Consider the following 21221-nt stretch of genomic DNA (forward strand, 5'->3'; position numbering starts at 1 on the left):
TTCTGGTACGGAATTTGACTGTCGGACTAGCAACAAACTGGACGACTGATCCAATCAACTCAAGACAATCAGTTAACATAAAGCAATCAAAAGTAAATGAAATCATGCAAAAACATGCGTTCAGCATGATATCAAATGACTAAAAAGATTAGAGAGCAATATACAAAAACCTACATTATTTATTTATTCTGCAATAGTTAATGCCATAATGCCTCCTCTTCCACAATACTAGAAATGAGTCATGCATTCATTTGTGATTGAAGAGAAATAAGTCTTAGTTGTAGAGAATAGATTTATTGAAATATTTTTGTAAAAGTTTCTTAATAAAATGAAATACATGTTACAGTACAAGAAATACCAGCCCAATACTGAGACTTTAATATCTATAAAATCTACAAATAGTCTGACATAGGATATTTCATAGACATCGCACAACGAAATAAAAATAGAACTAACTCTACAATACGAGAGGCTTTGTACATGGTAATTTTTTCTAAACAACAAGATACAACAAGTGGTGAAGTGGACATACGATCTTACGTCCTATAGAGACTTTTGCTGCACTGAAAAGCTGAAAGGAAAATGGCAATGTTCTCTTACGTTATACTGGATTTATGTTAAGTTGTGATCCTGTGGTGGATGATTTAACGGCGGTTCTGATGCATCTCCGTGACGCTTCATGTGTCTTCTTAGCGACGAAGAATCTGTGAAGACCTTGGGACACACGGTACAGTCGAAAGTCTTTCCAGTGTGGATGATCAAATGCCTGGAGAGGCCAGACGGGTGACAGAAGGACTTCTCGCACAGCGGACACTCGTGTAGCTGTATCTCCGGCTGCTCTTTGGTGTGCTGCCGCATGTGCACACGCAGACCCTCCCGCTGCGTGAAGCCCTTGCTGCACACCTCGCACTTGAAGGGCTTGATGCCCGTGTGGGTCATGATGTGGCGGGCGAGGATCGCACCCTGCGAGAAGCTCTTGTCGCACTGTGAGCAGGCGTACGGGCGCTCGCCTGTGTGTGTCCGCTCGTGGCGGCTGAAGCTCGTCTTGTTCGGGAACCACTTCTCGCACACGGGACACTCGAAGCCTCTCTGCTGGTTGTGAACCGACTCGTGCCGGCGCAGATCGATCCTTTTTGCAAACCTCTTGGGACATTTAGTGCATACAAATGGCAGCCCTGCCTTCATGGCGCTGAATGTAGTCATCATGCCCATGTTCTGATTATTGGCCTGCCGCTGCTCCAACATAGCTGAATGCTCTGCCTCTACTCGTTCCTGCTTCACAGCTAACGTCAAATTTGAAATCTGTTTGTATGTCGGTTCGATGTAAGCTTCGGAGCACCCAGCATCGTTTTCGGTTGGTTTTTCCTTATAACTCAGAGCTTCATCAATGGAACTGCTATTTGTGTTCATTTGTTTATGGTTTTCAAGATCGTCTCTAATAGTTTGTATTATCTGTTGTTCCTGCCTTTCCTGCTCTGTAAGCAAAGTCTCAGTTGTCGTGGAATCCGACAGTTCGCTTTCCTTTGTCAATCCCAGATCCTGCAGTAGAGAACAAACATATGAAATAATGCCACTAAAGAAAACAAGCATTATCTTTCATACAGAAAGGGGATGATTAAAAGGTTCTCTATGGACTCTACTAAGCAGATTCTAGCCATGAAAATGACAAACTTGAGAACTATACTTTACTGATAGGGCATGGCACTGTAAGGGCTGATGTAACTTCTAGTAAGGCTTGACTAGAATCAGAGGTCTGCATTGGATGTTTTCGCTCGAGTGCCAAGTAGTTCATAGCATAATCCGATAGGTAGTGCACATGCATGATGGGTAAAATTGTCACGAGCGATAAATCCTCGATCGGTATAAGCCGAGCGTTAGACACTCGTTCTTGTTACAGTGATGAACTGTGTAGTAACATCATAGATGTTTATAATTTCAAAACTTTGCAGTGTTTAACTAACCTCTCCACAGTACAACTACAAAACTTGCTTTAAAATGTAATATAAATGTTGTAGGTAAATTTTTTTTTCCCCCCACACAGGAGTGATTTTGTTTTTGCCACATCTGATACATGTTATTGGATGTAAATCTAATTATTATAAACAGAGAACACAATCACGCTAATGCAAGAACTGTATCAAGTTTTCTAGTAATAATAATAATAATAATAATAATAATAATAATAATAATAATAATCTCTAATAATTAGTGAATCAATCTTTGTGTCTGTAACAGTTGAGTAGCATGATTATTTGTTTTATTATATTTTCTGTGACGTTATCTCTGTACTAATATTGCTATGTCAATAATATTTTGTAAAACGTTTCTACATTGTCGCAGTATATAGGCGGAACACTATGTATGGACCTATCATATTATATATATGTGGTAAATCAAATATTGAATAATTATTAATTAGCAATAATAACTGTATATCGAAGTTTTTCGTACTATTTTATTTATAACTTCATGTTCCTGTTTTGGTACGTTCCATTAAGCGCTTGTCATAAACACAGAAAATAAAGCCTTATTTTTACCGTGTGAGCAAAACATATGTGTATCTTATCTGTCGCCTTCCAGACAAGATAAGACATGTCAGTGAGATGACCTTGTACTGTGCTTCTATTTATTATGAGCGTATCACGACCGATCGTATCTCACTCGAGGGTGCGACACTCGACAGAGTTCAAGCTTGCGATTTAACTCCAATGCAGCACTCTGACTAGAATAGATCCTACTTTGCGGATAATTTTTTCTACAAATAAAAAGACTGTTTGGAGTTTGAGATATTTTTAGGTGGCAAATTCAGTGCTCAAATGGCAATAATCTTATTGAGGAGGTTCATCTTTGTGATGCGGATTTCTTCATGTACAATAGGATGAATGTTGTAAGATTAAGTTTTTCCCAGTCAGGTTAGGTACTGTACTCGCTAAACTTAGACAACCCCAGCTCAGAGGAAAGGAGTCAAAGAAGTCAGTCAACATGCTCTCGATGTTTATGTTATGCAGTTGGCCTCGTCCGATAACAGAACTGCTTTGCAACAGCGTTGCCAAACATAGACGGCTCAGCAAGAGACAACTACTAACGTCTCTGTTAAAAAAAACATTTACTTGCCTCAGCCCAGCGGATGGAGTAATTCAGAGTCATAATGTGACAACGCTGCATAACTAACAGGCATGCACCATATGATTTTGTTATGTTTTGGGTAAGGCACGAGTCAGAAGAGTGGCGTGAGTGAGGTCGTCTAAGCTTGGCAAGAACTGTACAGTACAATTATTTAGTCCTGACAGTCGCTGAAGATGTGCGCCTGGTCAGGCGAGTCCCTTTAGTTACGCCAAGGGGTGTTTGGGTTAGTCACTCGCTTGCCTTCGGAGTGATCGGATATCATGCGTGTGGTAGAGTGGTATGTTCCTAGTACATATATTATTATAACAGTACATATGATATTTCCATGCAGATATTCTGCGTCATCATACGATGAAAGACTAATGGAACGGAGAAAAAATCTCTCCGGCGCGGGATTTGAACCCGGGTTTTCAGCTCTACGTGCTGACGCTTTAGCCACTAAGCCACACCGGATTCCACCCCGGCGTCAGAAGAATCGTCTCAGTTTTAAGTTCCAACTCTTGGGTTCCCTCCAGCGGCCACTAAAGGGAACCCAAGAGTTGGAACTTAAAACTGAGACGATTCTTCTGACGCCGGGGTGGAATCCGGTGTGGCTTAGTGGATAAAGCGTCAGCACGTAGAGCTGAAAACCCGGGTTCAAATCCCGGCGCCGGAGAGAATTTTTCTCCGTTCCATTATTCTTTCATCGTTCCTAGTACAGTTAAGCTGTACTACATTCCTTTACCGACCGCTCGCCCTTATCTCTACTCCAGAGCTCTCCCCACTACTCCTACTACTTCCCCTTTTTCGCGTCGCTGAGCTGTCAGGACTAAATAATCAGTCTGTGCTTCATTTTTTAAATTTTAAACATATATTTTTTAATCAGTTATTTTACGATTCTTTATCAACTACTAAGGTTATTTAGCATCTGAATGAAATTAGTCCAGAGTCCAGCACCGAAACTTACTAGCATTTACTCTTAATAGGTTGAAGGAAAACCCCGGAAATAACCTCAACCAGATAAATGGCCCCAACCAAAATTTGAACCTGGACCCACTCATTTCACGATCAGACATGCTATTACTAGACAGCGGTGAACCTTTTAAATATTAAATGTACTAGTTTTTCAAGTTAATAGGTACTAATAAGATTCACCAGTATTTTTGGGTTATATTTTACATTCATGAATATATGAAGCTATTTTGTAAAAAAATCCATGAAAAGAAAAACACACATATCCCCCCCCCCCCCCCCAGAGACTAAATAATTACCTGCGATAGCTTTGACTGAAATTGATGCATTGTTTTCATATTTTTCAGGTACTGTTTTAGTCTGGCATCTGAAGTCTCACATTTCTGCTTGAATCTGTAATGGCTATCTAATTCCTCAATGCACTGCTGACATACTTGAGATGGCAACCCATCTCCTTCAAACACCTGTTAAGATAAAACGGATCATTACTTTAAGGAAATGAGACTAAAACATATTTAACAATTCCAACAAACCAAATCTGAAGGCTTTGTTGTCAAAAATAAGAAACATGAGTTATCACAGAACACACCATAAAAATATTTTTAATCAGTTACTTCATGATGCTGTATCAACTACTTTAATCAGCGTGGATGCAATTGGTGATAGTGACATGGCTTGGCAAGATGAGATCAAGAATTCGTCATATGATTACCTGACAATTGCCTTAAAACTGGAGAAAACCCATGATAATCTGAGTGCAGTTCTGTATCAAGAGGTAAACATGCTACCACCTGAGCTATGGCTAGGATGACCAACATCTCATAACAGAAATACAGGAGACTTGGTCACGACTAATTTTAGCTCAATTTTTTAGAGTGTGAACCAAGGATTCATTGATGAAATGGTTTATATGCCACTGAACATTTAATTTTTATCTTGCCATTGAAGACGAAAAAAGCTTTTTACAACAAAATGTGCATACAGTTACACCAAACATTACAAGATCACCGGAACAGAATTTCTGTATTGATTGGGATCTATTAAACTATCGATATCAATGTCAGTTTATATACAGGGCTTTCATTTCAAAACTTCTCAGTCTAAATAACTAATTATTTAAATTGAATTCAATTAAAACAAAAAAACACGTCAATTTAGATATTGAGGGGTAAGTCTGCAACCAGGCTTAATTGTATTCTAGATTTAACCCTCACCTCTTTTTCTTTAATTTTAAGGGTAAAAAATATTACAAATAGAGAATGAACTATTCAGAAGTATCAATTCTTTAATTGGCTAGTATTCTGAGGCTAAAAATGTGTTGTTAATTGCTTTGTACAGATTTTGATTTCCAATTTTTAACTAAAAATGACATCATTCTTACACACTTAACACAAAAATTGTTACAAATCATACGACTTTAGGAACTTGATTCTTTACAGTTTAATTATGCATCCTAATGTACAGTCTTGAAGAATTTACAAGAGTGGCGTGATTTGTAACAATTGTGATAAATGCGTAAGAAAATGTAATTTTGTAGTTAAAAACCGAAAAAAAAAAAAAAAAAATTCTGCACGAAGCAACTATGAAATTCACAACACATTTTTAGCTTCAGAATACTAGCTAATTAAAGAAATGATACTCCTGAATAGTTCATTCTTTATCTGTAATATTATTTTACCCTTAAAACTGAAGAATAATGGTATTTTAAAAACAATTTTAAATTAGTGTAATTCTGAAAATATTGAAATTAGGACAAATGTTTATATGAAATTTTCTGCTCAGAATGTCTTCGGAAATGAGCCCTATAAGGGATGGTAAATCCTCGTGAATCACCTTGTATATGTTGACATAGACGCAATTTATATTCGAGTGTAGGCTTTCACAGCAGACATCAACAGGAGAAAAGTTTTCTGGGCTATCAGGCCGTGGTCCGACACACCACTGAAGATGTTCACCGCAGCAGTGAACAAAACGTTTGGTCACACAACCAACGGACCATGGCCTGATAGCCCGGAAAACTTTTCTCCTATAGATGCAATTTAGTTTGTAAACTCGATTTTTCAAACGAGTTTCGCTATTTAATAAACACACATTGTAATTAGGTGTTGAAACTGAGAACTGTGTGTGAGCTACATGTGTAAAATATTGCATTATTCTACGTCTGATAGAAGCAGAGAAAATATGACATAATTTAATGTTACAGGAATAGCCCCTTAAATATGAAGACTAGAAGAATCCTCGAATTCTCTGTTCGTTAAATTCACAATAATTCACATTACATTACAAGTAGGATCTTATCCATATGGTGAAGCCTCCCATAAAGTTGTCATTTTGAAAGTAATCTCGAATAACATTTTAAAATGTAAAGACTTTGAGAACACCATACAAGTTACAGTCATGAAATGTGGTTATAGAGTGAATATACATTGATTCTATAGCCTAGAATATATGTCACTGACTTAGGAGTAGGAATTGAAACTTACATGAAAGATGTTGGAAATCTTCTACCTTCAATTATTCTCGCACTTCTAATAATTTTCCCTCCAAATTTCATCACTGCTGCCAACAAAGATTTACCAACATAGAATAATACTTCAGAAAAATGGAACATAACAAGAAAGTGTGAAATTCCAAGGAGGGTGTGGCTGGGATACCTAATTCTAAAATCATCCATCAGAAGCTCATGGTGTCTTCATTCAATTCTTACCTAGTACAAAAGTGGTGCAATAATTTTTAACTCATGAAGAAGTCTGTATTTCTTTTACCTATCTACTCTGGAATATTCTGCTGTTTTTTATATACGAATTCTCCTTTGCTACAGGTCTTTTAAGTGTTCTCTTATCATTGATATAAATATTCTAAATTTCAATATGTATGCCTTTGGGGGAAAAAAAATAAATTGTCGTCTGCCCCCTCCAAATAAAGTAACATGGGGTTTATTTTAATTTTGACTTCTTGCACTTGTCTAACAGTAATGACATTTTTTGCGTAACTGAAATTATAAACATAAAATGATTACATAAATGAGAGGACCAAAATGACAGTGGAATCTGTAACTTTTCACAAAAATGAGTTGAATGTACTTTCATGTATGGCTGTTGTCTCTATTTTAAGACATTTTATTGTTGCTGCCTAAATCTTTCACGTCTCTACTTGATTACAACCTTGATTTTAATACAGTGTAGTATTGAAATAATTTATTTTGAAAACATTACTTACTTCTCTGTCATTCTAACTTCCTTAAATTTAAATGAGCTTACAAATCAGTTTCTTCACACCCAAAACAGTAATTTAGATCACAAGAGGCTTCTGCCCCACTCTGCCATTGGTAAACAATTTATCATTTCTTCACAGTCCAGTTTTACTGTGAAATCAGACTCAATAGCGAGGACAGTAAGGTGATTCAGATGATCTGTCATTTGTGATGTTCTTAAACAGTTCTTTTTCTATGGCAGAGCGTAAAGTTGCATTTTACTCTCTTATCAGCACGTAAAGTATTAAGCCTTTAAAACACCTGTGCATAAAAAAGTAAATAATCACTTTACGTACTGCCAAAGAAAATGCAATATTAAATGTACAAACTTCATTCAATAAGAAAATGATGCTTTATCTCGAACTTTCATGAAGTAAATATTACACGTAACACAATTAAGTAACAAATTTAACATTCATATCTACATTTTAACCCTTATTATTCTGAAGTTACATGTAGTACTCATTGTAGCAAGGTGTATTTTTTTTTTATTTTATTGGGTTATTTTACGACACTGTATCAACATCTAGGTTATTTAGCGTCTGAATGAAATGAAGGTGATAATGCCGGTGAAATGAGTCCGGAGTCCAGCACTGAAAGTTACCCAGCATTTGCTCGTATTAGGTTGAAGGAAAACCCCGGAAAAAACCTCAACCAGGTAACTTGCCCCGACCGGGATTCGAACCCGGGCTACCTGGTTTCACGGCCAGACGCGCTGACTGTTACTCCACAGGTGTGGACAGCAAGATGTAGCTTTCAACTTTTCCTAACTGCTTTGTTGATTATAATGGCCAGTTTAGGTGGCCATGAAATAGTGATTATGAATAAAACAGGCTGAATTCCATGGCTACTGGTATTTATTTCTTAATGGTTCTGAGTTTAGACGGCCGTGAAATCGTGATTTTATAACCTCTCCAACTGAAATATTAATTTAATGTAAATTTGTGCTAGCATAGAAAAAGCACTGTATGATACACACTCGTGCCAAAAAAGAGAATCTTTACGAACTTGTATCATAAATACAGTAACTACTATCTGCCTGAGAACAGAAAATTAGGTAGGCCTATCTTTCTGCTGAGCAGTTGAAAGACGGAGCACTCATGTAAATTTTTAGAACTAAGCTTACAGTATGTATAAATTTGGGTAGACAATCTCAACACTTCAGTCATTTATCATCTTGCAGAGCTGTGGAAGGACATGTGATAGATTTTCGCTGTCCTATACCAGAGATAAGTTCCAGTTCACTCGTTTTTTTGTATGAGTTTCCAGAAATTTGTTACCCCCTAAAACCTGCCACCCTAGACAAGTATCCAGTTTACCACCACTCTAAATTGGCCCTGATTGTATATTAACTATTTTTAATATTTTTGGGTTAGTTCAGATTAACGACTGTAGGACAAAAACGACTCGATCATCTACAATGCATGAAATATAACAAACTAAATATGATAATATTCTGGTAAAAATCACGGAGGCAGAGAATGTATCTATCTGAAGGTACACTCTAAGTCTTGGGATGACTGATTTTGGGTTTAATGCATATTTTTCAGAAGAACATGATCATATTATTAGGGGTAGCCTATAGTACGATAAGTTGATAAGTTACGCATAACTCTGTTTATTTCTACACGAATCTTATAATTTTCAAGGTATGCTACGATTCCACTATACCAAAAATAAAATAAACGGATTTGTACCTTTATCAGCTATCGAAGAAAAACACTACTGTGATTTGTTTTTCGCCTGTCAGTAAAAGTCCTGAAGTCAGTAAAATGGACTTATAGAATCATGAATCAATGTCACTGAGGTACACATATATGGAAGAAAGTGTAATCTACTGCATCTACTCTATGAATTTATGGTATTTTATTTTTAAGAGGGTAAAAAAAAAGGTAGACATAGAAAATTTATTGATGTGTTCCACTACTGCATCGTCTTCATGCATTGTCCATTACTTAGGCATAAGTGATTGCATTTAATATCGACATAAAATAAATGTTAACAATTTTCATTACTTGAACTCAAGAAGCTTAACACAATCTGTGGAGTTATATAGGCTAAAATACAAATTCGGTAATTCTCTAGAAAAGCTACAATGAAGGAAGGACAATGCTTTTTTGTTTCATTGGTTTCAGAGAGATGTATATAGTGATAAACACGTGGTTGTAGTTTGCAGCCACTAACACTTTCAACACAAAAATAGTTTGACATTTACTGGTAACTGTATAGGCTAACACACTATTGTAGCTCCCCTCCCTACTTGTTACTTACTTACTTACTTACTTACTGGCTCTTAAGGAACCCGAAGGTTCATTGCCGCCCTCACATAAGCCCACCATCGGTCCCTATCCTGTGCAAGATTAATCCACTCTCTATCATAATATCCCATCTCCCTCAAATCCATTTTAATATTATCTTCCCATCTACGTCTCGGCCTCCCCAAAGATCATTTTCCCTCCAGCCTCCCAACTAACACTCTATATGCATTTCTGTATTCGCCCATACGTGCTACATGCACAGCCCATCTCAAACGTCTGGATTTAATGTTCCTAATTATGTCAGGTGAAGAATACAATGCGTACACTTCTGCGTTGTGTAACTTTCTCCATTCTCCTGTAACTTCATCCCTCTTAGCCCCAAATATTTTCCTAAGCACCTTATTCTCAAACACCCTTAATCTCTGTTCCTCTCTCAAAATGAGAGTTTCAAGTTTCACAACCATAAAGAACAACCAGTAATAACTGTTTTATAAATCCTAACTTTCAGATTCTTTGACAGCAGACTAGATGACAAAAGCTTCTCAACCGAAGAATAAGCATTTCCCATATTTATTCTGCATTTAATTTCCTCCCGAGTGCCATTTATATTTGTGACAGTTGCTCCAAGATATTTGAATTTTTCCACCTCTTCGAAGGATAAATCTCCAATTTTTATATTTCCATTTCGTACAATATTTTGGTCACGAGACATAATCATATACTTTGTCTTTTTGGGATTTACTTCCAAACCTATCTCTTCACTTGCTTCAAGTAAAATTTCCGTGTTTTCCCTAATCGTTTGTGGATTTTCTCCTAACACATTCACGTCATCTGCATAGACAAGCAGCTGATGTAACCCGTTCAATTCCAAACAGTCTCTGTTATCCTGAACTTTCCTAATGGCATATTCTAGAGCGAAGTTAAAAAGTAAAAGTGATAGTGCATCTCCTTGCTTTAGCCCACAGTGAATTGGAAACGCATCTGACAGAAACTGGCCTATACGAATTCTGCTGTACGTTTCACTGAGACACATTTTAATTAATCGAACTAGTTTCTTGGGAATACCAAATTCAATAAGAATATCACATAATACTTCTCTCCTAACAGAGTCATACGCCTTTTTGAAATCTATGATTAACTGATATAGGCCTACTGTACCCTTATACTACCATTTTTTCTCCAATATCTGTCGAATCCTCCCTAATTATTACCAACATAAAACTTGAGACGTCCAGAACGCAATATTAGGGAAACAGATCATTTCCTCAGCAGTTCGTACTGAATCTCTCGCATGTTATGTTGGTGATTAGTACTTAGTAGAGAGGGAAGATGTACCTCCTCTGGTGTAGTTCTTCTGGAGAATCACCCTTCCCCTCTAATTACCAACATAACATGCGAGAGGTCCAGAACGAATTACTAGAAAAAGGATCCGTTTCCCTAGTATTGCGTCCTGAACCTCTCGAATATTATTTTAGTAACAAGTAGTGGGGGAAGGGAACTATAAGTGCATTACAAGGGAAAATCCGAAAGACTGGTGCAGCTAAGCTTTTTACGAAGTGTCTAATACGGAGTGGGCAACAGGAACTGGACACTACACCGTTCTTTCAGATTATGGGCATTAGAATATAGCCCACACGTTAGTATCAAACAATTTTTATGTTGAAAGGGTGAAACTTCGGTATCCCCCTCCACACTACACACACAGGAGAGAAAACGACTTTAATCATTTTCACATTCCTCGGCCTCATATCACTTAAATAATCCCCTCAATTAACCCACTAACCTTGTCACATATCTCAGCTTAATGTCACTTAGCTATCCCCTCATTTAACCCATAAAGAAACTTATTAATCAGACTTCAGTCCCGTGTGTGGTGAGGGGCGATATCGAAGATTGGCCGTTAAATAGAACGAAGTAATTATCACTACATACGCTTACATCTTAGAGAAACCAGGAAAGGGGGAGGGGACGGGGAACTGTGCCTTTTTTTCAGTGTAGTTTCTCTGGAGAATTACCACAAATTAAAAAGATATGTGCATCTGTCCCAGCTATTATCTTTGAAGAATAACCTATTTATCAATCTAGTTTAGCAGTGACAAGTTCATGTTTGATTATGTTCAGTTTGGTTGGAACGTTAAATAGAGGTTATGTTAATGTAGCCAACAGCTGAGCCATTTGTATTTATTTACCATTATGTCACGAGCTTCGTAAAGACCTTTCGGTAATAAATCAATGTTTCTCTTTGTTTATAAATACAGAAACAAGATCTTAAAAATGTAACATGCAACACGATAGATCTATTTACATTAAGCGTAACCAAACAAATCAAAAGACATTTCCGAAACAACTAAACAAAAACAGATGAGTAAACACATGTTTTGGACTTTAACCTGCATCATTACATGAAGTAATTTATCACAATGTCATTTTAATATCGAACCAACCTCTACTGACACACAAGCCATTATTCTCAGTGGAAGAGGAACTTCATTAACATCCTGAAATATTGGAAATTTTTCTCCTTCGTCTGACAAACATAGCCTACATATTTCATTGAAATCCATTGCCGCATCGTCAAAGTCGTATCTAGGTAACTGTTTCTTCCGACTGTATGTTTTCATCTTTGACACTTCTATCTCCTTCCAAACAATTCAATATGAACGGATACCGACAAAACCGACAAAACCAACAAAGCCGATAATACTTCGCAGTTTCTTTTCCACTACCGCCCTCTATGTTCGAGCCGGTGCAAATACTATAACGAGAAAGACAAACTACTCCACTGTAGAAAGCAGAAATAAATGCTTGTTCTCGAATGAAGAGATGACACTCTGTTGATCTTTTGATGATGCACGGACTGAATTGAGAAACGTTTTTAATTTTGAGAGGCTTTTGATTTGAAAATCTTAAGAAGTCTGAGATTGAGAAACATTAATACATGTTTACTTCTGTTCTTACTATACACCAAACATATTCAACCTTTGTGCCGCGCTACGAGAAATATGACGAAAATGGAAAATAACATTAATACCCGTAGGCAACCATTTTCTTAAAATATCCTCTTTATATTTTTCAGTCCCTCACTATGGATAGTCACAAAACCCACGAAGTATCTCTTATTTTTTTCATATACAAAATATCGCTCGGGAACATGAAAAAATATATTTCATTTCTGCACTTATTTTTATGGCTTCCCTTGTCTCTGGTAGTTACAAGTCCTTTCAGCTTGTGTTTCTTTTGTGAAAATAAAGTTTTTTTAAAGGGAGAGGAGTCCATAGCTGTGAAGTAATGGTTAGCACGTCTGGTCAGGAAACGGGCGGGCCAGGATTCAAATCCTGGTTGGATTTTCTTCCGGGAGTTTCCCTCAACCAATTGAAGCAGAATTGCTGGGTAACTTTCGGCATTGGACATCGGACTAATTTCACAATCATTAATTCAGATATCATCATCCATACAATAACCCAGGTTAGGCCTAAGTTCACGGTGCAGCGTGCTGTACTTGTACAAGAGCGCGGCCGTTCGGCTACCCAGTTATTTACAGAATAGGAGTGGTAGGCAAAATAAACCTCAGGTTGTAGTGCAAGGCTTCCGATCTCCTCTTCGTACAAGAGAGAAAAAAAACGGTAAAGGATGGTGAAATTTTAAATTGCTTTGTTATTGTTAAATACTTTCAATTTTTTTGGGACAGTACGTCACAGTTCGTGATCAGAATATTGTACGAAATGGAATTACAAAAGTTGGAGATTTATCCTTCGAAGAGGTGGAAAAATTCAAATATCTTGGAGCAACAGTAACAAATATAAATGACACTCGGGAGGAAATTAAACGCAGAATAAATATGGGAAATGCCTGATATTATTCGGCTGAGAAGCTTTTGTCATCTAGTCTGCTGTCAAAAAATCTGAAAGTTAGAATTTATAAAACAGTTATATTACCGGTTGTTCTGTATGGCTGTGAAACTTGGACTCTCACTTCGAGAGAGGAACAGAGTTTGAGGGTTTTTGAGAATAAGGTTCTTAGGAAAATATTTGGGGCTAAGAGGGATGAAGTTACAGGAGAATGGAGAAAGTTAACAACGCAGAACTGCACGCATTGTATTCTTCACCTGACATAATTAGGAACATTAAATCCAAACGTTTGAGATGGGCAGGGCATGTAGCACGTATGGGCGAATCCAGAAATGCATATAGAGTGTTAGCTGGGAGCCCAGAGGGGAAAAGACCTTTGGGGAGGCCGAGACGTAAATGGGAAGATAATATTAAAATGGATTTGAGGGAGGTGGGATATGATGATAGAGAATGGATTAATCTTGCTCAGGATAGGGACCAATGGCGGGCTTATGTGAGGGCGGCAATGAACCTCCGGGTTCCTTAAAAGCCAGTAAGTAAGTAAGTAAGTAAGTAAGTAACGTCACGGTTAAGTGATACCTTAAATCCAGTGCCAAAAGTATTTGAAAATTAAACAGGGGCCCAAATTTAACAAAAGAATACCGTCGCATAGTATTTACTAAAATTGATATAACTCCGTCAGTTTTTAAGTTATTCAGAAAATTCTTTCAGTATTTTACTAAAAAAAAAAACAATGTACAAATTGTTTAGATTGGTGTTTTAATTTAATCTGGATACAATGTCATCAGTATCTAAACATTGTGAATTGTGTATCGAGAAACAGAGCCTCCATTTTGAACAAAATCTGTAAAGGAATGTGTAGTCAAATGTAAATTGAATGTAATTAAATGTAAGGAAGTGTTTGAGGAAAGCGACTTTCGACCCACTACTCTATATAATGTACAGAACATATCAAAAGTCCGGTAACACTTTCAATACTTTATTACACAAAAACTACTAATGATAGCACTTTCAAACACACGTCAGTTTAAAGTCAAACTCTCAAAGTTATTCAGCAGCTTAATTTTCAGCGACGAAGCGAAATTCCATACGAGTGGGAAAATTAACAAGCACAACTGTCGTGTTTGGGGTGCACAGAAACCTCACAGAATCATTGAACATGAGCGTGATTCACCAAAGGTGAATGTTTTCTGCACGTTATCACAACGAAAACTGTACGGACCTTTCTTCTTCATTGAGGCTACTGTGACTGGACATTCATATCTGGACATGTTGGAGCAATGGTTGGTGCCTCAACTTGGACAAGATCTCGATGACGATTTCATCTTTCAGCAAGATGGGGCTCCGCCACATTTCCACAATGCTGTTCGTGCTTACCTGAATACGGAGATGTCTGATCGTTGGATAGGACGTGCTGGAGTAAGGGACAGATGTTTCATGACATGGCCACCAAGGTCACCCGATATGACTGCATGTGACTTTTTTTTCTGGGGGTAACTGAAGGACCGTGTGTTTGTACCGCCTTTGCCACGTGATTTAGAGGAACTAAAAACCAGAATTCGAGAAGCTGCCGCCACGGTCACAGAGGATATGTTGAAAAGGGTATGGGAAGAGTTTGATTATCGTTTGGACATCTGCCGAGTCACTCGTGGTTCACACATTGAATCTCTGTAAGGTGTAAGCAGAACTTTGAGAGTTTGACTTTAAACTGACGTGTGTTTGAAAGTGCTATCATTAGTAGTTTTTGTGTAACAAAATATTGAAAGTGTTACCGGACTTTTGATATGCCCTGTATTTCTCGTCCGAATATAATTGCTACAGAGAATTCTAAGTTTTGTGCTCTGAGAACAGATTGTTAATGCAGCTAATTTCCAGTGTAAATATATTTAATTTAGTGTACATAAACAATTAAAGAAAGGAACATGGCGAGACTTGCGAATGAGTGGCTATGGTAACACAGAGTATTTAACTTTTCTTGGAACAGCTGAAATAATCAAATTTAACATCTGACTGAGAGATCCAGCCACTTGGCTCAGGCGCAAGCAACCGCCTACTCTTCTTCTCAGACTCGGCGTTCTAACGATAATGACTGTGAGTGTTCAAGGCCCGGAAAGATACAGAGGGAAAACAGTAGACAACAGTGGCGGCTTCTCAAGGGGGTTTGCAGGTTTGTACATCCCCCAGTAATGTTCCTAATCTCCCAGCTTTGTTACTATTAAAAGTATACATATATTTTTTTTACAATTTCATTCATGACTATCTGCAGCTGGCGTCTTGTTTTGTACGTCTGCAGGAGCCTTCGAGCCTCTTGGTTTGCAAAGATGTTGAAAACCTATGAAAGGTAGTTTATAGAGATGTTCGGCTAATGCGGGGACAGGGGGTTAGAGGTGTGGTCTACTGCTTTCCTCATTGAGAACGGTTTGTCGCACTCCCTGACATGGACACCAACGTCAGTGCAGAAGAAACTAAATTCACTGGGAAAGTATCTGTTTCAACTAGACATTTGTCCGAAGTAATAAGCATGAAACATGCAATGAACAGTCACATATTTCGCACATTACTTTCTGAATCTGCATGCACACAAACGGCACAATACATAAAGGAGCTTGTATTTTGCTTTAAAGTTGTAAGAGTTGTCATTCTGACAGTAAGTGCTGCTATCTCCCGACAGCCTACGAAAGCTGCATTTGAATTTTATCCTAGATCATATATGTAACAGATAACTCCTCGCTACGTTAAAATCGGCAGCACTTTGAAGAGAACGACCGCCAGGATCGCCACCCGTCTGCCGTAATCGAACACGAGATGGCAGCACAGTCGCTAATGCAATTCAAATGGGAATTATGATGTGACTCCTTATGTACCAACTAGATGGCAGCGTAGTAAACCTGACAAAAGTTGTTAACCTCAAAGCCTATAAGCCCGACATATCTGTTACATATATGATCTAGGATTTTATGAACGAAAATGTTGCACTTGGTACTTGGTAGCATTCTGATGACGATTCTTTGCTCAAATGTTTTTCATGAGGGTAAATCGCAATATAGAGAGCTCCGCCCACGACCCCTTCCACTTTTGGACTTTCTGTATAAATAGATATGCTTGTGTTTAGTCATTTTACTTATTAATTGCATATAAATAAGCCTTATACGTATACCCCCTCAGGTATACACGGTTTTAAACTTTACAGTAAAGTATGTTTAACTCCTCTTCGATATCCATTGTGCACCACCATATTTTCAAACCACCAGCCGCCACTGGTAGACAGGTGACATTTTGGTCATTTTCAATCAAAAGTCGCATTTTTGTTTTTCGTTTGTTTGTTTGTTTGTTTGTTTGTTTTTTTTTTTTTGTGAAATATGAATTGGTAATTTCTTATTTATATGTTGAGCAAGTTTCAGTGTCTTGTGGCACTTGCAAGCATGAAAATTACGCCATATTTAAATGGCTGCATTCTTGAATCTGAATTCCATACGAATTGTACGAGTTGTTTTCTCATAGGCTATTTCTTTTTTACCAGATTTCGTCATGTTTAAAGTGTAGCCTAAAAGTTCTTACAGTTTTGATGTTGGGAACAGAGACCTGCAAGAGAGCGAGCGCGAGATATCGTTATCAGTCCAGGAAGGCACTGACTGAATGAATAGCGATCATCTACGAATAGTTCCGATAAATCACGAAGTAAGGCAACACACCGAGCGATCGGGTCTGAGGACGAGCGCTCGGTGTTCATGAGTGCTCTTCCGGTAGCAGTAAGCAGTAGGTGAATTGTAGGCTTGTCTAATCAGTACGTTACATCAAAACGAATGTGAAGATGATTGAATAGTATCGACGTCGATCTCAAGCAGAGGCTCGGACACCGTCTCTGTTGATGGTAAAAGATTACAAGACACGATGTCAAAAGTATGTGCCGAAAATAAAGTTAAATCAGCAGAGTCAGAGTAGTGGAAAAAAAGGGAAAGTAGTTACTATCTCTGCTTGGACTAAATTCGGAGAAGTAAGGGATAAGAATACCTTAAAGTACATAGGATTGTCCACACCTGTGGAGTAACGGTCAGCGCGAAACCAGGTGGCCCGGGTTCGAATCCCGGTCGGGGCAAGTTACCTGGTTAACGTTTTTTCCGGGGTTTTCCCTCAACCCAGTACGAGCAAATGCTGGGTAACTTTCGGTGCTGGACCCCAGACTCATTTCACCGGCATTATCACCTTCATTTCATTCAGACGCTAAATAACCTAAGCTGTTGATAAAGCGTCGTAAAATAACGTACTAAAATCAAAAATAAAAATATTCCCAAGTTAATATGAGTAAAGTTCATATTACGTTCGAGATGAAACAAAATATATCGCTACTAATTTATTATTTGCATTTCATACTTCGGTAGACAGTTTTAGTTATCACGTATTAAATGTAATTTCTCGGTTTTATATACATTTTATAGTAATATAACCAAACATTTCATTTGCATTTACAATATTATTACGATTAAATTTGTGTCTCAGTCTGTTTTTGAAGTTAAATGTTAAACTGAGTAGGAATGAAATATATTTATACAGAAAATCATTTCAGGCTCTTTCAATCTAAACAAAGAAAAATGTATAATTAATTAAATTTCCACTAAAATATATAATTGTTGAAAACAATCGAATGATTTCTATGATTATTCCATTGTAGGATTAAATCATTCGAATGCATGAATGAATTGTTCAATAACATTGCAGTATGTTGATTAGTCATTCTATACGTAGGTCTATAGCCTGAGAGCAGCGCTCTTTTTTCTTATCGCCATGTAGGTCAGGTGTTTAATTTAATGAAGATCAGGGTCAGATACTGAGGCTGTTAGAAGAGTCAGTACGCTACAACCACACAGAACATTCGAAGCTTATCATTCTATTTTTGCGTCATATGATTCTGAACTCGAAGCTCTTATCATTATCTTAAAATGGAACACATTCTGTTATGCGAGTACATATTTTGTGTAACTTCATACGGCTTGTTGTGGTGGTAAGCAAAATCAATGAATAATCGAGTGATATTGTGAATATTTCTATTATTTCGAATGGTTTTGATAATCAAATGAATTCATTCGATTTTTACCAATGATGTACTACGTAGTACTATAGCTTACTGCTTCGCGTATAGTGGTTGAAGCGAACGCTCGTTCTCACAGGGGAGCGATCCCCCGGGCGAGCTCGAGCGAGCGCAGGCCAAACCCGAGCTCGAGCGATTAGACACGAAGAGCATTCGGTAAAACCGATCTCAGATATCGTTAAGCATCGCTCTCTTGCAGGTCTCTGGTTGGGAACATGAAATTTTTATGACATGTTCTATGTACTATGGTGAGTAAAAAGAGTAGCATTTTTTGATAAACTAAATTTTCGAAATTAAAAAAATAAAACAAAACATATTTAATGGACGTTAAAAATTTAAATTTTCAAGTTGCATTATGTTCTTTTTAAATTTTCCTCTCCATTTATAGATGTAAATTTAAAATTCTTAGTTCCTTTCTAACAATAACAGAGTTATCGTAAATATATGTAGAGTCTTGCATGGAACTTAAATTTTGTAAGAGGAGATAGATTTTGAAAATATGCTATTTTTTAATTTAAATAAATGGAAAAAACCATTCATGTCATCATAAAGAAACTTTATGCAAGAATACTTATACCAGGCCTGCAAAACTCGTAAGAAGGGGAAATATGACGTCAGCCTCAATCCACTTCTATTGGGGATGATCGACTTCCGCGTAGAGTTATTTACCTTCTCTTGTCGTCAAAGGTCCATCAGTGGTGGCAAGTAATTTCCAAAAAGGATTGTAATAAATTCATTGTTTTTATAATGCGTTGTCTCGTTTCAAGTTTTACAATTATGCTAGATTTTCTGTCGGTAGTTTCTTTGAGATTTCTTTGCACCTAACCGGTTTTAGATTTTCGAAAACTTTCCTCCTATCATCACCTACGGAAACACAAATTTATAGCATTTAAGTAATGAACCTTGAAAGTCACTATTAATTTCAATTCAAAATGAACACAACGAGTGACGTCCTTAATTTTACAGTATATAAATAAATAATAATAATTTATTTGTATACTGTATTATTCAATATACAGTTCGTAATAATGAACTTACCCGAAAGTTTGTGCATTCCATAATTCTTAATATGGACTTTGTTGAAATGTACTTTTAATATTGAAATGACGAGTGGAAATAAATTGGATGGGACACAATAAACAAGCAATTCTTTCGTCTTCAACAACAAAATAATCATATTACTATTTCCTTTGGAAGTAGTATTCCTTCACGGGTTTAGATTTTGCCATGTTCCAGTTCTCTTTATACTGTAGTATGCGTATTATTTATTTGTTTGTTTGTTTATTTATTTACTTATTTTCTTATTTACTTGTTTATTTACTTGTTTAGGCCTACTTATTTACTTATTTATTTATATATTTATTTATTTACTTATTTATTTGCTTATGTATTTGTTTACTTCTTTACTTATTTATTTATTTACGTATTTACTTATTTATTTATTTACGTATTTACTTATTTATTTATTTACTTATATATTTATTTATTTATTATTTATTTATTTGGCTGGAGTGCGTTACAATGTTGAATGACAGCATTGACATCCGGTCACATAGCTATCACTCACTTATCAACGTACATTTATTTATCGTCCTATTATTAGTAAAACCAGTTAAGATCAGTAATACAAGTTTTGTAAAAACAGGAATTAAAACTTTATTAATGCACGAAAAATCATAATAAATTCTTCAAATATAGTAATTGGCAAAAGACAAGTCGGGGACTGTACTTAAGTTATTTTACACAAAAAGTGGATTTAACCGACTTTACTAGTAACAGGACGATACACATAGGTAGACCTTCTTACATTATTAGCACACATACATTTTAAAATTTATTTTACATGTCTTTTAATTTATTTATTTCCCTCATTCATTTTTCTCTTACTTTCTAAAGGTATGTTGCTAAGGATTTTATTATCTGTTCATTTGTAATTCTTGATAGCGTATTGTATACCTGCCGCCGCGAATGAATGTTAATGCAGCCGAGCGTAACTAGAACGTCAGGTAGAAAATGTGGGTGGGGTAAGAAACCGGAGTATAGCAGTGCTCTCAGGAGCTACAGTTCTGCAGGCCTGACTTACACGAAGGGGATGAAGTGTGTCAAGTATGAAGTCTTTATTTTGAAATTTTAGAAAATATAAATTTTATCCTTGACTCCCCCCCCCCCCCAATTGGATACTTAATAGTAGGAAGGTGCAAAGTGCCAAATTTATTAACAGTATTTTCTTAATAAATAACTTTCGCTCTTGAACAATTTTAAGAATATATTTTTTTTTATAATTGAAGTGATAGTACTTACGACAATTTTTCACCAATCTCTATCAATGGTTTGATGATACTACTGAAATTAACACACTGAGATACAAACAAACTTCACAATTTAATAAAAGTTTTAATGGCCGGTTTTTCCAAGTATTGTTAGAAAATTTAACGACTGTTAAACTCTAAACAGTTTGTTAATTAATAAAATTGTATGTTTTCAACACCAGTTTGGTTTAACAGATTGTTAACAGTTTGTTAATTTTAAATGTAGGATTTCGGGCAGTTAACTCATTTAACAGTTAGTTAAATATGGCCGATGTCTCCACAGCTGTTCTAACGAAGTTGCGAAATTAATATTTTGTGTCTCTCTGTAGGGAATGTTTAGCATATGACTGGCAATATAACATTTAAAAAATACTTTGGACTGTTTAAATA

The 21221-nt window shown here is 36.6% G+C and overlaps 1 protein-coding gene across 4 annotated transcripts; it reads right to left on the bottom strand.

Annotated features, from left to right (window-relative positions):
- Window positions 1-272: 272 nt before the first annotated feature.
- On the bottom strand, window positions 273-12332 carry LOC138713874 (zinc finger protein 84-like). 4 transcript variants are annotated; one of them, XM_069846351.1, is made up of 4 exons: window positions 12033-12332; window positions 6561-6633; window positions 4377-4541; window positions 273-1539 (listed from the first exon to the last, which is right to left on the bottom strand). In XM_069846351.1, exons 3-4 carry the CDS (start codon window positions 4413-4415, stop codon window positions 613-615), a joined length of 966 nt encoding a protein of 321 aa, XP_069702452.1. In that variant the 5' UTR covers window positions 4416-4541; window positions 6561-6633; window positions 12033-12332; the 3' UTR covers window positions 273-612. The 4 variants fall into 4 exon arrangements, with proteins under 4 accessions (XP_069702452.1, XP_069702450.1, XP_069702449.1 ...); XM_069846349.1 differs by having other exon boundaries at window positions 6561-6636; XM_069846348.1 differs by lacking the exon at window positions 6561-6633 and having other exon boundaries at window positions 12033-12331.
- Window positions 12333-21221: the final 8889 nt, after the last annotated feature.

Source organism: Periplaneta americana, chromosome 14 (genome assembly GCF_040183065.1).
Source record: "Periplaneta americana isolate PAMFEO1 chromosome 14, P.americana_PAMFEO1_priV1, whole genome shotgun sequence".
Lineage (NCBI taxonomy): Eukaryota > Metazoa > Arthropoda > Insecta > Blattodea > Blattidae > Periplaneta > Periplaneta americana.

What these genes read in the sequence shown, in the direction of transcription:
- LOC138713874 (XM_069846348.1), bottom strand. Translation starts at nt 12,209, where the DNA reads ATGAAAACATACAGTCGGAAGAAACAGTTACCTAGATACGACTTTGAC. An exon ending in TGGCTTGTGTGTCAGTAGAG is followed by an intron (nt 4,542 to 12,032) that starts GTTGGTTCGATA and finishes TTATCTTAACAG; the next exon opens with GTGTTTGAAGGAGATGGGTT. An exon ending in TTCAGTCAAAGCTATCGCAG is followed by an intron (nt 1,540 to 4,376) that starts GTAATTATTTAG and finishes TCTCTACTGCAG; the next exon opens with GATCTGGGATTGACAAAGGA.